We start from the raw sequence: 14,798 nt of genomic DNA, 5'->3' as shown, positions 1-14,798 counted from the left end.
TAAGAAACAGATGCATCATTTTCGATAAAGACACTTTTAATCAAGTGTAAGCACTTCAGTGTAACAGCCACCAGCTCATAAATCATAGGTTTAAAATTAAAAATCCCAAGCTGGTACTTCTGAAAAATTAGATTCTGAAGTGCTCTAGAGATAATTAGCTTTGCTTTTACTCTGTCAGCAAAGTCATTCCAAAGCCTTTAAGGCTTATACAGAAGAATACAAAGAAGTGCAAATGGAAGTCTCCTTGTGCTTCCTGCCCACCCCTTCTCACTACAGCCAATAGTCACTTGTCTTCCACCCCAAAAAAGCCATACCTGGAGTGGCATGCAATGTTGTTGTGGGACCTGCAGTTGGAGGCAGAATCAACAGAATTTGAGAAATGCCTGCCACTTATGGAAGAGCAGTTTAGATTCAAGTCATACCATTTTGCAAAGTTGACTAGGAGTATTTTATTTCAAAGACACTGGACACACTTCAGAGAAACGGAAGTACAGATCAGCAAGTGGGAGCTGCACAAACATACAGGTGAAAGAAATGGGGTACAAAGGGTGAAAAAAAGCCCTTTGCCTCACTCTTGCACCTGCCACCCTTTCAGAGTTTCCTATTTCCCATCTGTTCCCATGCTCCACCCTTTACCCAGCTCTCACCCATAGCCATTGGTGGTGGAGACAGAAATAAAGTAAAGCACTGTATGTTCAATTTCTTACCCACACCAACAGGGAAGGACATAAATTGAAATATCCCTATAATCACTTACAAAAGATACAATCTATATCCATTGCTGGAATTGTATCAGCCATGAACAATGCATTTCATGCTACATTAACTCTGTGGAAATTAACTGATCCATATATAATTATACCTTGTGTGCTGTTTGTACTTCTAGAAAAGTCAGAGGAACTGAATTAAACATATAGGTAGTCTCAGACACACAGTGTATTTGTGTGTGTCTAGATTCTCTCTCTTACACACACACACACACACACACACACACACACACAAGATAGATAAACAGATAGACAGACTCTTCTGTCATCATTATTCCCTAAAATGTTGAATATTCAAATATATTTCCAAATGGACTGAAATAAAATTAATTTAGCAAGAATTTAACGTGGGAACAGTAAAGCAAGTTCACTGGGCAAACTCAAAATAACCTCTGTTGCTTGAGTAAAGAACATGAGGCATGCACAATTTATAAAGAATTACTTCTGAAATTTAAATCTACCCATATTCTTCATATATTGTCCTTTTTTAACTAAACAAAGACAGAATCATGAATCCTTCAACCTGGAACATCAGTGGCTGCATTTCCCCCCTCCTTATAGACAATAAGGTGATAGAAGACGTAACGGTTATTGAGTACAGTACTATGATCCAGGGGTCCCAATGAACACGTGTGGGTTTTAGGTGCACCTAAAACTCCACCTACACATAGGCTGCTTTGTTCTTTTCACTGACTCAGGTAATGCTATATACATCCTATGAGGAATTCCACTTCACATGTGGGAGTTCCCATATGCAACAGGGGAGTCCTGGATGTGTGAAGCTCCACCAGAGCTTTGGTTCAGGTCCTATTAAGAAAAGATATCTCTGTGAGATAATGTGCTTTGATTCACAGGGACTTATTTTTGGGTAGACATTTTTTAGCAAGAACATGCTATTAGACCCTTAGGAAAATTTGCCATGAATACCCTACTTTTTCTCTCATATCCAAATGGGCCAAGGGCCAAAAGGCTGATTCAGTCATGGCGCCTTAGGAATCCATCACTGCCCACGACGTTCTACCAGACAGTGCCTGCAAAGTTACCAGATAGCAACACATAGTAGTCCCTGCTCACACTGTAGAGATGGTAACATGGTTGAATGCTACCATTCTACCATGAAGCAGGTGAAATAATTCTTTTGCTACTTCCCATCCAGAAGCCCTTCATCAAAAGAAAAATCACTGCACTGTGGGTGTGAAGAATGGAACTGCTGTCCAGGTCCATCATTGGTAATTGGCTTTTTGGGACCTGACTACTCCTCCTTGGTCAATTGTGACAGGCAGATAGTTTGGAGATACGTATGCCTGACATTTTTTGAAAGGCAATATGCAGCAGTGGTCTTCCCTTGTCCTATGAATCATGCAGTGACCTTTAAAGCTGACAACGAAATCTGACATTTTTTCTTTTCCCTGCTGTTTGTTTTCTGCAATTTGAAAGCCTTTGCTGAACACTGTTTGTGCTGATAAAACCCAATAATTAATGTTTTGCATAAGAAAAAATACAACTTATGTATAGGCTTTGCAGTGGCTGCCTGTTAATTACCAGCAATTAGGACCACTCCCATTCCTAGTACCTTCTGGGTGAAAAACGGCTATCCTTTGACGTTCAAAATCTAGAGCAGCTTAAAGCCAGATATCTTTGCAAGTAAGGTTACCCCTTCAATATTTTGCATTGATGTTAATACATTCGTTTGAGTTTAGTGAGTCCACACTTTTACTGCTTTACCATAGGCTACATATGATTTGTTTTTATTGATTTTTTTGTCTCCTCCCGTAGGTATTCGCTTTAAGTCGTCCTTGGCCGAAAAAGAAAAAAGAAAAAAGCAACTAATAAATTTAATAACAATAATATTGCTTGCTAAAGTCCCCTGGAGATACTTGTTGGCCCATCTACTCTCTGACTCACATGGCATTGAGATGCTGTGGACTACAGCACCCATCTCCCCTAACCATTAACCACGCTGTCTGTGGCTGACTGAGTCACCATTTGGATCCCCCTTGTTCCAAAGTCATTTCATACAACTTGTGCCAACAAATCCAAGTATTCTTGACAGGGAGACGCAACCAAATATTGCCAGGAGAAGCAAACATTGGTACTTACCATGATAAGTTTCTTCTCCAGCTGAGGGGGCCCTGATAGGCCTGTGGCAAGTGGAGTGGGGCTGGGGCCTGCAGGTAGGCCCAGAGCCTGTGCCAGGTCGGGCAAACAGGAGCCGCTGGTCCCTCACAACCTCCGTGGCTGGGGGACTCTCTGCTGCTGCTGCTGCTGCTGCTGGATTCAGGGAGACTCCGGGTCCCCCTGCAGAGAGATCCATCTCTCAAACGGCTCTGAGGAAAGCCCCTTCCGCTGCACTGAAGCCCTTTCCCGAGGCGGCCCACCCCACACAGAAGGCCTCCCAACACGGTAGGCCCGGTGGGGGGTGGGAAGGCCATGAAATGGACGCCCGGAGAAGGGAAAGGAGAGAGTGGAAACCTGGCAGGAGTTGCGGAAGGGAGCAGAAAGAGGAGCCAGGAAGAAAGAGACGAAGGCAGAAGAAAGTCCATTCCAAGATGGCGTTCCCGCCTTTTCTCTTTTGCCTAGAACAGCCGGCAAAACCACCTGCGGTGGGGCTGTTAGGAAGTGGAACTGGAAATGGGGTTGTCTCAGCCCCACGTGTATTCTATAAAAAGATTTTACTGCCTGCCAGTGGGGAGATGGGCAGAGGCAACCCAAACAGGCTCTCCCCTGCCCCCACTTCCTCCTACAGGAGAATGTCCCTCCTTTCAAGGAGCAACGTGTTGCATTCACTTCACTTTTTAAGGTGCACACTTTAAAGCTTAAATTAAAAAAAATCCTTCCAGTAGCACCTTTAAGACCAACTAAGTTAGTTCTTGGTATGAGCTTTCGTGTGCAAGCACACTTCTTCAGATACACACTTCAGTGTATCTGAAGAAGTGTGCTTGCACACGAAAGCTCATACCAAGAACTAACTTAGTTGGTCTTAAAGGTGCTACTGGAAGGATTTTTTTTATTTTGACTATGGCAGACCAACACGGCTACCTATCTGTAACTTTAAAGCTTGTAATCTGTGAAGCCCAGTAATGTCCACAACTCTCCCAGGCCAGGACTGAACACCTGAAAACTGTTTTATACCAATCCGGAACACTGATATCAATATTCAGCCTATGAAACCACTGTACTTCCTCCTCCAGAAGTTCACTTGGATCATGCTAGGAGCCAAGGGTCACCACGCAGCCTTTGTGGGCTTGGCTAAATGTATACTCCTATAGCCCCCTTGTCTCTTAGGGCAAGATAGCTGAAATAGGGCTGCTATCTTAAATTGAGTCAGATCATTTGTCCATATAGCACAGTGACATCTAGGTGTGAACTCTTTTTTGTTGTTTAGTTATTAATTCCAAGTGTTTATTTAATTAAGTTTCACTTAATTTCTTACTCATTTGCTACAATTACATTTGTTTCACGACTGGTGCAGAACTAGCTTATTCTTCAACTTCCATTTGTGTTGGCTTCCATTTATTTCAGTGTGTGATCCAGTCTTCGGCTGCCTGCAACTTTAGCGGTCTCTATTCTAATGTTTAGACACCCAACTACTCCTTCAAGGCATCAGATCTGCCACATCTCTGTTAGATTGCCTATAAAATGGGTGTGGGCTTTTTCCATTTCAAAAGGTGCACAGGCACAGCCTGTTCTCTTCCTCTCCCCCTGTAAGGCTGCTTCAACTGAAATGGGTGAAACAAATTTAAAAAAGAGCAAATGTATTTTCATTTGGAACTAATTCATTTGATCCCCATTTGTTTTTATAACTAAAATGGAGCTCATTTGTTTCATTTATTATTTATTTTGAAAACAAATATACACTGGTCCTTTCAGCTCTGCTTCCAAAAGAGATGCAGCAGATTGAATGCGGGACCCTTTTCAAGAAAAGTATGTGCTCACCTACTGAGCTATGGGGCAGGGGGTGATGTGTGAAGGATTAGTGATGTGTGAAGAATTGGTTCTAAATTTTCTGATCTGATTAAGTCTTGATTAATGCTGGAAGCTAAGACTGCAATTGTATGCACATTTAACATAGGACCACTTAATATAATGGAACTTGCTTCTGAGTAAACAGGCAAAGAACTGAGTTAGAATGCATTTAGACTGCAATCTTAAACCAACTTACCAGGGTGTAAGTAAGCACCACTGAATTAGGGCTTACTTCTGAGTAGACATGGTTAGGCATGTACTATTAATTTATCTAATTAATTTCAAGTTGATGCCAAGCTGTCCTCCCCAGCCCCAACAGGTCTAAATATTGTATGCTCCAATGTAATGCCCTCCTTGGGACTGTGGGAATCATTTAAATGTTGCTTGTGATTTTAAAAGATTCCTTATATTTCTACAAACATAAAATTGACAAATGTTTCTCAGCATGAAGTAGACTCAAAACAGATCTATTTTATATGCACACAAACCATGTACATGGCTAGTATAATTTTACTAGCTGAATATTTGTAGCATATTGTAATGCCAGCCAATTGAAATGAGGTTAAATAAAAGACAAGCAGAGGCAGCAGTAAACCTCCAAAGATTTATTTTAACATACTGATCAGAACAGTTGTTTAAAAGCAAACAGTAAAACAGAAAGTTTCTACTGTAAATCTATAGCAATGACATTTCTGTCAATTCAAATAGTGATCACTAGAGACTACAGTCCAAAGCTTAACCAAATTAAAATAGATTCACTGTGTTTGCAGTGGTGCTTATTGTGGTGATCAATGTTCCTTATTCATGGAAGTTTTCTTGCAGCAGTCACATGACATTGTCATCAAATGGCAATCTATTTCTTTTGTCTTTTAATCTGAATTTATTCTTTTAAGGGAAAATCCAGTACGTTAAAAAAAAACACCAACCACCTGTTGTTATGATGTTTCATATATATTTTCTGAAACAACCTAAGCAAATACAACATGCCCCTTTCCCTCCTCTTCCCCCAAGAGCATGAAGCAAGTATTTATAGGAATAGTTTGCAAAGAAGCACCATGTACTTTAACCTATAAATGCTCTCTGCACTGTCTGCCAGAGTTATTCCAGGTCCTCACCTATTTCAACATGCCAAATGAAGCCTCGTGAAATGTGTCCCTTGATTTTTGTATTCTCTGAACTGTCATTTATGCTTTCAGCTTTTCTGTTAGGACAATTTGCCATATTCTGTTGAACTATTCTTCAATCTATTCCTCCAGTTCCTAGACGCTGTCATATCGGCTGCTGTCAACAGGTACATGGTAAGATTTTTATGACACAAATCCTTAACCTCTCACTCAACAAATTGACAGTAAGGTCATGGGGTGGGGGTCACCCTCCTTTGTTGAGTGATCTACAATCCTGAAAATCTCTGTCTAGGAAACCTGAATTTCTCTACATCACCACACCATTTGTGATACTTCAACAATCCATATGTCATATTAACCCACCACCTAGAAGCATCCTCAGTAGCTGGAAACTAATTGCTATACATTTATGATGATAAACAATATATGTCATAGCTGTAGCATGAATTTTTTAGGTCTTAATTCTGACAAAGACCAGTTGGTTCATTCTCTTCCAAACCCACAAATTATTGTATAAGATTTTATGGTGCGTTACTTTCTAAATATACAGTTTCTATTTTTGTGGAAGCTCTTAGTATATCTAGATTAAGACAGCTGTGTGTGATATTATCAAAAACAAAAATTTAGATTTAAATAATATAAATTTGCCCTGTAAAATTTCCTCATTAAAAATTCAGAAGATGATTAAGTTTTGCTTTCAGCAGACACTAATTGCATAGTTCAATAACCCCTCTGAACTTTGTTCACATTGGACTTATTTTTATTTGCTTTGACTAAACAAGCACAGAAGCAAAGCAAATATTGTCAATATTAAAACTTCTTTATTCCCGAGTTGTAGCCACAGATTATGATGTCTTTGAGTTACAGTGCATGAATACAAAATCTTTCCCAACTGCCTGTGTTTATGGATCCATACACACAGAATTGTTCTTTTTATCATTACCAAATAATTGAGGTTGATCCCCCAATTATCATTACCAAATAATTGGGGTCAATTCCCCACCCCCTGCTTCCCTTCTGCCTTCTGCAAGTTTGTATTTTCAAGCATTTCAAGCATGTGCAATCCTATGAACATTTAATTGGAAAAAGCAGGTATCTCAGTGGACTTACTCTCAGGTAATTGTGTACTGCATAGGATTGAAGCCAAAGGCACATTAGCTAGGAAGCAGGTTCAATGAAATCAACAGATTTACTTCTGAGTATAGTCAAGTGTGTGTGCTACAAAGCTGGAAGGGTATTTATTTAAAAGGTTTCTAGATCACCTTTCTACAAATGTTCTCCAATACAACTCAGAGTGCACTTTCAGTTTCCATTGATTAAATTACAGCCAGGTGTCTCTGTGTGTTTTTATGAAAAAGAAAGAAAGAACTGGGAGCTTGAGTTATGAAAGTTTTGAAAAGCTATTACATATATACTTAGCAGCTGGTATCCGATCTACTCACAGACAGCAGAACAGAAAAGGCAGTTTCTGACAATCCCTCTCCCTACAGTACCCACTCCCCCCAAATCTGCCCAACCCTCTAGGGTAGATTCAGAAGGGACATGAGGAGCTGCATTGAAGATGAGAGGAGTCACAAAATGATTATCATACAGAGTGACCACAGCAGCTTTTGTGCCAAAACTGGCCCTAAACCCAGATTGAAATCGATCTAGAAAATTAGTTTCCTTCAAGAGCTCCTAGATATGATCCACGACCACCTGCTCAAGAACCTTGCCCAATAAAGTTTCTGTGATTCAGTTCTGTTATTCTATGAACCTCTGCTTAAAAACCTCCAAGGAAGGAGAGTCTACCACTTCTTGTGGGAGTCTGTTCCACTGTCAAACAGCTCTTCCTTGTCTGAAAACTCTTACTGATGTTTAAGCAGTAAAGAAATTTCATTTCTTTTGACTTGAATCCATTGATTCAGGTCCTAAAAGGGCAATGGTCCCAAGCACAAGTGGACCCTGACAGATCCAAGCACGTTTGTCCACATCCTTGAGCCTTACTAACTGAAACTCATCCAACACAACGAGACTAGAAAGTGCTCTGGACACTCTTTGATATTCATCTGCTGTAACAGCAGAGTCAAGATCCTAATGGATTCAAGCGATTTTATCCTCAAACTGCTTTGCATACAAGTCATAGCGGTTCTGCTGCTTCCTTCTGCCCAAACTCTTAAGAAGTCTTGCACTACCTGGAAAAGCTCTGCCAGTTGGCACAATGAGGATTCAATTCACTCCCACTAGGCAGGCATGGTGATGACACCTCACCAGTGTTCGATTGTTTGTTTTCTTACTCTAAGCTCTGGAGTACACCAGGGAGCCAAGCAGGTTCCATGAAGCAGGAGAGGGCACTATGGGGCAATCATGTCAATGGCCTGAACCATTCAGATGTCCCAGATGTCAGACAAGGTTTCATCAGCAGCGCAAGTCATATCAGCTGGAAAACCCCCAGAGCTATCTGGAATCTCATTGGATCCATCAGCCTCTGACAGTGGACCATCCTCATGGGTCCCCCACCTCTGTAGAGGGGGAAATGTGCTGAAAGCCTAAATCTCAACATGACGTGATCTGATCATGACAAGGGACTGATGTCAATATCCCCCACTTTCAGACCACCCTTTTCCTTCCCAGTTGAGAAAACAAGTTCCAGAGTGTGGTCTGCCATATGTGTTGGGCCGGTGACATGTTGAGACAGCCCCACTGAGACAGCCATGAGTCACCCCAGAGTCAGAGTCAGGATGTTAAAGCCTCCCAAAAGACTACAGCAACTCCTCCTCTCCGACCCTCCTCTGCCCTGATGCTGCACCGAGTACCAAGGTGGGCACAGCTGCGTGAGACCAACTCCACCCTGCTCACCCACCCAGGTCTCAGTGATACAGACCAGTTCGGCCTCCTCATTCATAATTGGATCATGGATGAGGGAGGCTTTACTCAGAACCAACCTGGCATTCAGCAGCAACAGCCACAGACTCAAGGGCTGGCTGACAGACAACCACAATTCCCCAGGTTGGAGGAAGGGCTAGCATATGGAACAGTCACTAATTGCTTTTGCCATATGCCCCTTTCCTGGCTTGTGCTTCCATACCTCTCCTTGTCGAGAAATTAGGGTGGCCCCTGCTCTCCCTAGCTCCTCTCTCCCAGGTACATCCTATGTCCCTTCATTTAAAAACAACAAAACCCCCAAATTTTAAAGCACACATGTTAAAAGCAGTTAAAAACAATTCAAAACACTTTAAACAGGGCAATAAAAACAGCAACAGAACCTGCCAGACCAGGTGGGAAAGGCCTGTAAAGCAGGACGCAGGTCCTCCAGGAGTCAAAACAAAAAAAGCTGCATCCCCCTCTGTTCTCTTTCCCAGTTTCACAGCCAGTCACATCTGAATACATGAACGTCAAGAAACCATAATAGAACAGCTGACTTGGTAAATGTCTAAACTGCTGCACCAACATCTAAGTGGCACCGAAACTTAAAATTGCTAGGTCAATTACTGAAAACAAATTAGAACCACATGGTGTTAATTAGGCATTACTTAATGCAAAACAGATTAATCATAGAGTACTTAAATGGTTCTATTTGTTCTATTTCTTTTTCGCTTTTTCAACTATATGCATTATGGAAGAGGTGGTAAATCTTAAGAATTAATATGGAGCATCATCATCAAAGTTCTGTAACAGAGCTGGACAAAAAAAAACCTGGCATCATCTGTCTGTGGCTACATGACAGCAAAACTAGAACTATTTATGGGTGGCGCCAGACAGAAAAGTGTTCCAGATTAACTAATCCGGAACAAATAATGCCCCGTTTCAATTTTCACCATGACTACCTCAAATTTTTAACTCCCAAATTTTATGCGGGTCTACTCAGACAAAAGTCCCACTAGATATGATGGGGTTATTGTCAAATACGGATTTATTCATTTTCAGTACTGTAGACCAATACAGCTGCTGTTCTGGAAAGCAAGTGAAAGTAACTCCTTTCTGACTTTACTGTACTGTATGCACACAAACTGGAGGGGTAAGAAAGGGAAAAGCAGAAATGGGAAGAGAGAAATTCTAACGGGAAGGCAGAATTGGGCAGCTTCAGAAAGCAGCAGGGATTGCATAAAGTGGGGCTGGGATTGTAACTTGCACATCTGTGTCCATCTGTGAACAGTGTAACAGAGTGTTCTTTTGCAGCATTTCTTGTAAGCATTCATAGTTGAATGAGGTGGAGCTCTTGGATTCATCTTTTTTGTTCTATTTTTTGTCCAAGGAATTCCGCAGCTGCAACTAATCTGTCATGTTATTCCCATTTGCTCTCAATTTTTAAAACTGGTAACCTGTCGTAAGAAATATAAATGAGTGATACGTAAGAGGGGAATCAAAAATCCTGTTGAAGAGCTCTCTTAAAAAAAATTTTAAATCTTTGGCACAGTTTTTAGGATGTTCTTCATCTGTTAACTAAAGACAGTTGTAATGTGGCAGCTTGAGTAGAAAAAAACAAAAGTACTGTAGTGGAGAACAGCTATAAAAAGAAAGACTGGAAAGAATGCAAACTGGGATGCCTTGGTGTGAAAGTGCTGAACTGATTATTGTGTCCAGCCAAAAGAATATTAATGACTTGTGGAATACTCTTATCTTTCGTTTTGCAAAACAAGTGCACTGACACATAAACTTGGATCCCAAGAAGGACTCATGGAACAGGGTTGGTGGAAAGGAACTTCTATGGCCCCTAAAATAAGGGGACCCTCTGTGGTGGGGTGACCTGCGGCAGATGAATTGGGCTCAGGCAGCGTCCATGAGCAAGGTCTCACTAATGGATGACAACAGTAATAATGTTCTTTCCATTTTTGATATCCAGTGCATAAGATGTTCAGCTGTAACAGAATGCTGTTTATTAAGATACTTCATGGCTATTGAACTTCATGGGTGTTGATCAATCTTCTGAAACGTATTACAGACATTTACATTTTTAAAAAAAGCACTCTCACTGTAGGCCCTCTATAATTTTATCACCAACATTCGGTATCAAATCCTGGAACATTTATAATAGCAAAGAGAAGAGGACCACCAGGACAGGAATTCTACTCAGTCCTCGTTACTGTTGCAAAGGGAACGTGTTCAGTGGAGCAGCTGCAATGCTCCATCTTGCCTCACCGACATATCTTTGAAGCAGACACAGGGAACAAAGTGATGTGGATGGGAATGGATCAGCCCCTCTAGACGAGTAATTATTTCATAGTCGGGAAGAGCAATAGTGGCAATATTGAGACCCAGCATTCGGGAGACAACTTCTCTGAAGTCCGCCAGCTGTAAAAACAAAAGGGGGGGGGAGAGATTAAATTATATCTCATGTCTCCTCCTCCCATACCAATCTGTCCATGCCATAAGCATCTAAAGATCTTATTCAATTTTCACGCCATTTATGCTAAGGTGGGTGGTGGGAAGGCAGAGAGCCTTTGGGGTAAGGCACCCTGCCAAGGAATGCAGGGAGTGTTCCTGGTGTCTGTTGTTATTTTGGGGCCAGAGGAAGATGGCTTTGCTTGTTTGCTGCCCTTTTAAGATGCTTGGGGTTTTATACCAATTTAAGTTTGGATGTTTTATGCTGCTGTTTTATTGCTATTGCTATTGCTATTGCTTTGTTTGTCTGAAAAGGCTTTTGTTTTCAATATTAATCCTAACAAAAAATAACACATTGCATAACGAGAATGTAAATGAACGTAAATGAATATAACCAAGATCATATTACAAAATTATAAGAATGTAAATAAATTCTATGGATTATATATTGTCCTCAGCCTTATCATTGCAAAACGTAATAGGTATGTGCTGGACAAAGTTCTATAAATTTAGTTGTTTGTTGGCTTTTTTCTCTTATATAACATGTAAAATTGATTACTATTATTATGTTCCAAATCCTCTCAAGCCAAGCTAAAAATGATGATGCTTTCCACACTTTGTCTTTGGGCATTTTAAAAAAGATTTAAACCTATTTCCAGGGCTAACTCTGGGACTGTATCTTGTAGATAATTCAGTAACAATATTTTTGAGTAATTTAATAACAAATATCCATTCTTTTCTAAAATAATAATTTTGAATGGTAAACCAACATGTCTGAATTACTGGACAGTGTGTGTGTGTGTGTGTGTGTGTGTGTGTGTACATTTTGCACATTGACCATTACATCTCCAGCACTTGTCATCACAGTATATCCTAGAAAGTGCCACAGGGTTCTATCCTAGGCCCCTTGTTGTTCAAAGTCTTTATAAATGCCTTGGGTGAAGGAATTGAGCAGAGGTTCATCAAATTTACACATGACACCAAGCTGGAAAGGTAACTAAAGTTGCAGAAGACAGAACTGGGATTCAAGATGACCTTAACAAATTGGAGAACTGGGCCAAAACTATCAAAACCAATTTTAACAGGGACAAATATAAGCTTCTGCACTTAGGAAGGAATAACCAGCTGCATAATTCTATGATTCTATCCTAGGAACATACAATATCTCTGCAACAAGGGTGCTACTACAAAGAAGTTGTTCTCTTCCTGTGGCTTTATGCTGAGTTCCAAATTGTTTTGTTCTGTCTGTGCTAGGAGAAAGGTTTTATATTGCTATTTTTGTTGGGGGGGTTGTTTTAGTTATTATTTTTTGCATTTCTAATGTTGTATAATGCTTACTTTTGCAGAGAATTTTATAGATGGGTAGCCATAGAAATTTTAATGAAAACAATGATTATCATCATAAAAAAGAGAGCTTACAATAATTTATAAAATGCATAGAATGCAAACTATGAAGCAGAAAATAATTGCCTTTCTAGTATAAAATCACACCAAGAAATGAACCCAATGTCACTAAAAAGCTTTACATGTCCTTTAAAAAACACACCAAAGTGGGGTGTTAGAATTTGGCAGGGACTCTTTGCAAGGATGGGGAATCTTTTCTCTGTTGATGGTCGTACTCCCTTGGGTGAGAGTATTTATTGGAAGATGCTTCATGCGGATGGTGAGTGAAATCAAAGCCAGAACTGGGTGGAGTCAGAGCCAATGGCGTTTAGCAATGTACTTGAGTATCACCGTCCAAGGTGGTTTGCCAGACTTGGAGGCTACAGCAATGGCCCTTGACTTTCCACCCTCGCCCTCCCTTTGCTGTTTCTTTCTCTCTCTCTCTCTCTCTCTCTCTCTCTGGATGGGACATGCGTGTGTGTGGATGGGTGGTGTATATGCATATCTGTCTGTTGGGTGTGATGCAGTGGCTCTCTTTCTTTGTTACATAATACTGAATAAAGATTATAAATTAAAATAAATTATAATGAGGCATTATTGACCTGACTTTCACATACAGTGGTACCTCTGGTTAAGAACTTAATGCATTCTGGAGGTCCGTTCTTAACCTGAAACTGTTCTTAACCTGAGGTACCACTTTAGGTAATGGGGCCTCCCGCTGCTGCCGCTGCGAGATTTCTGTTCTCATCCTGAAGCAAAGTTCTTAACCCGAGGTACTATTTCTGGGTTAGCGGAGTCTGTAACCTGAAGCGAATGTAACCCAAGGTACCACTGTACATGTTGAATTTATGGGCTTGGTCTATGCCACTTCATGCATGTAGGTACTCACATAAAACAATACAAAGTTGGAGAGGGACTTGTAAAACCCATCTAGTCTAAGTGCCTAAATGATGCAGGAAACCCAGAACTAGAGTATACCCAACAGGTGACTGTCTAGCCTCTGCCTGAAGATGTCCAGTGTGGGTGAGCTCACCTCAGCAGAAATGCACATCTCCACAGAAAAAAAAATGCATGTGGAAATCTAGCATGACTCAGTAAGGCTAGATCCTTGACCTCTAGCTCTCTGTGCAGAAAGTATTTTTTTTTGTATGAAAGAACAGTCAGTCATATGAGTCCTTGGATTTTATCTGAAATGATAAAACCCAGCTTCAGGGTTTACCACCTCCATGAAAAGTATTGAGTAGTCAGAAAGATAGATGGATGGATAAATATTCAGCTTAGGTTTCCTTTCCTGCTCAGTTCCAGGAAAAAAGCTGGAAGCGATTGTCTTCTGCAAAATATCCAACTTGAAAATTCAATAACTTTTAGTCAAAGCAGTTGAGGAAGAATCTGAAGTTCTGTTTATTTTATACTGCAACAACACATTAAATATTACACACTTCATTGCATGACTTGAATCAATGTCAAAATATATTCAGATCTTTGTGGTTCATTGTGTCCAAAAAGGTCTTTTTCCAAATGCTTACAATTGTTTGTGCTCTTTAATCTGGTGTTATTAGAATAGGTGGCATTTGATGCAACAGATTGCATTATCCTTGTTTTGAGAATAAAGACAAGCTGTCAGAAATCTGCCCAAGAGCAGTGCTATTATCAAATGAAGTGCTTTCTATAAATCAACTACTTTTATTCATGGAAAAGGGCAACCACTTCTATTCTATGAGTGCTGTGCTATACTGTGTGGGCAGTTTAATCTCAAAGCTTTCATATAAAATTCAGAAGCCACTCTGGCTATGAAGGTGTAAGGAAGGTCTGTCCAATATTTTGTGGGCCCTGGGAAGAGGCTTCTTCAAAGCTAGAATTTTCAAAGCAGAAGAGGCTACCTTGTAATCCCTTCAATTGTCATTGGACTCCAACTCCCATCAGCCCCACCCAGCATGGCCAATGGTCAGGACTGAAGGGAGCTGTAGTCCAACAAGCTCTGGACAGCTTGGAGGGAAGAAAGGTGAGGTGCTTACATCTACTCTGTGACCATTTGAGGTGGAATGAAAGAATCTATTCTAGACCTAGATTGTGGAGAGCAACATTAGTTGGGAAATAAACAGCTCTGGCTGAAGAACAGGAAGAAGTGAATGCTCATTTTTTTCACATGGAACCAACACAGCCAATACACTGCTCACTATGATGCCTGATTGCCAACTAGTCCCCTGAGAGGTCTAATGAAAAACCCTTTTTACACGTAAACCCCTAAAGAGTAGTC

General features: G+C 40.7%; 2 protein-coding genes across 2 annotated transcripts in view; both read right to left on the bottom strand.

Annotated features, from left to right (window-relative positions):
• Positions 1 to 3,579, bottom strand: part of ESR1 (estrogen receptor 1) — a 204,434-nt gene extending 200,855 nt beyond the window's left edge. The window contains exon 1 of the mRNA XM_080998372.1: positions 2,868 to 3,579. Coding sequence (XP_080854498.1) covers positions 2,868 to 2,870 — 3 coding nt within the window. The 5' untranslated portion in view covers positions 2,871 to 3,579. The remainder of the gene's footprint in view (positions 1 to 2,867) is intronic.
• A 1,744-nt stretch (positions 3,580 to 5,323) lies between these two features.
• Positions 5,324 to 14,798, bottom strand: part of LOC308473038 (uncharacterized protein) — a 66,320-nt gene continuing 56,845 nt past the window's right edge. The window contains exon 21 of the mRNA XM_080998286.1: positions 5,324 to 11,128. Coding sequence (XP_080854412.1) covers positions 10,940 to 11,128 — 189 coding nt within the window. The 3' untranslated portion in view covers positions 5,324 to 10,939. The remainder of the gene's footprint in view (positions 11,129 to 14,798) is intronic.

This window comes from Podarcis pityusensis (assembly GCF_964106645.2).
Source record: "Podarcis pityusensis genome assembly, chromosome: 3".
Lineage (NCBI taxonomy): Eukaryota > Metazoa > Chordata > Lepidosauria > Squamata > Lacertidae > Podarcis > Podarcis pityusensis.
This window is presented reverse-complemented; position numbering and strand designations above follow the sequence as displayed.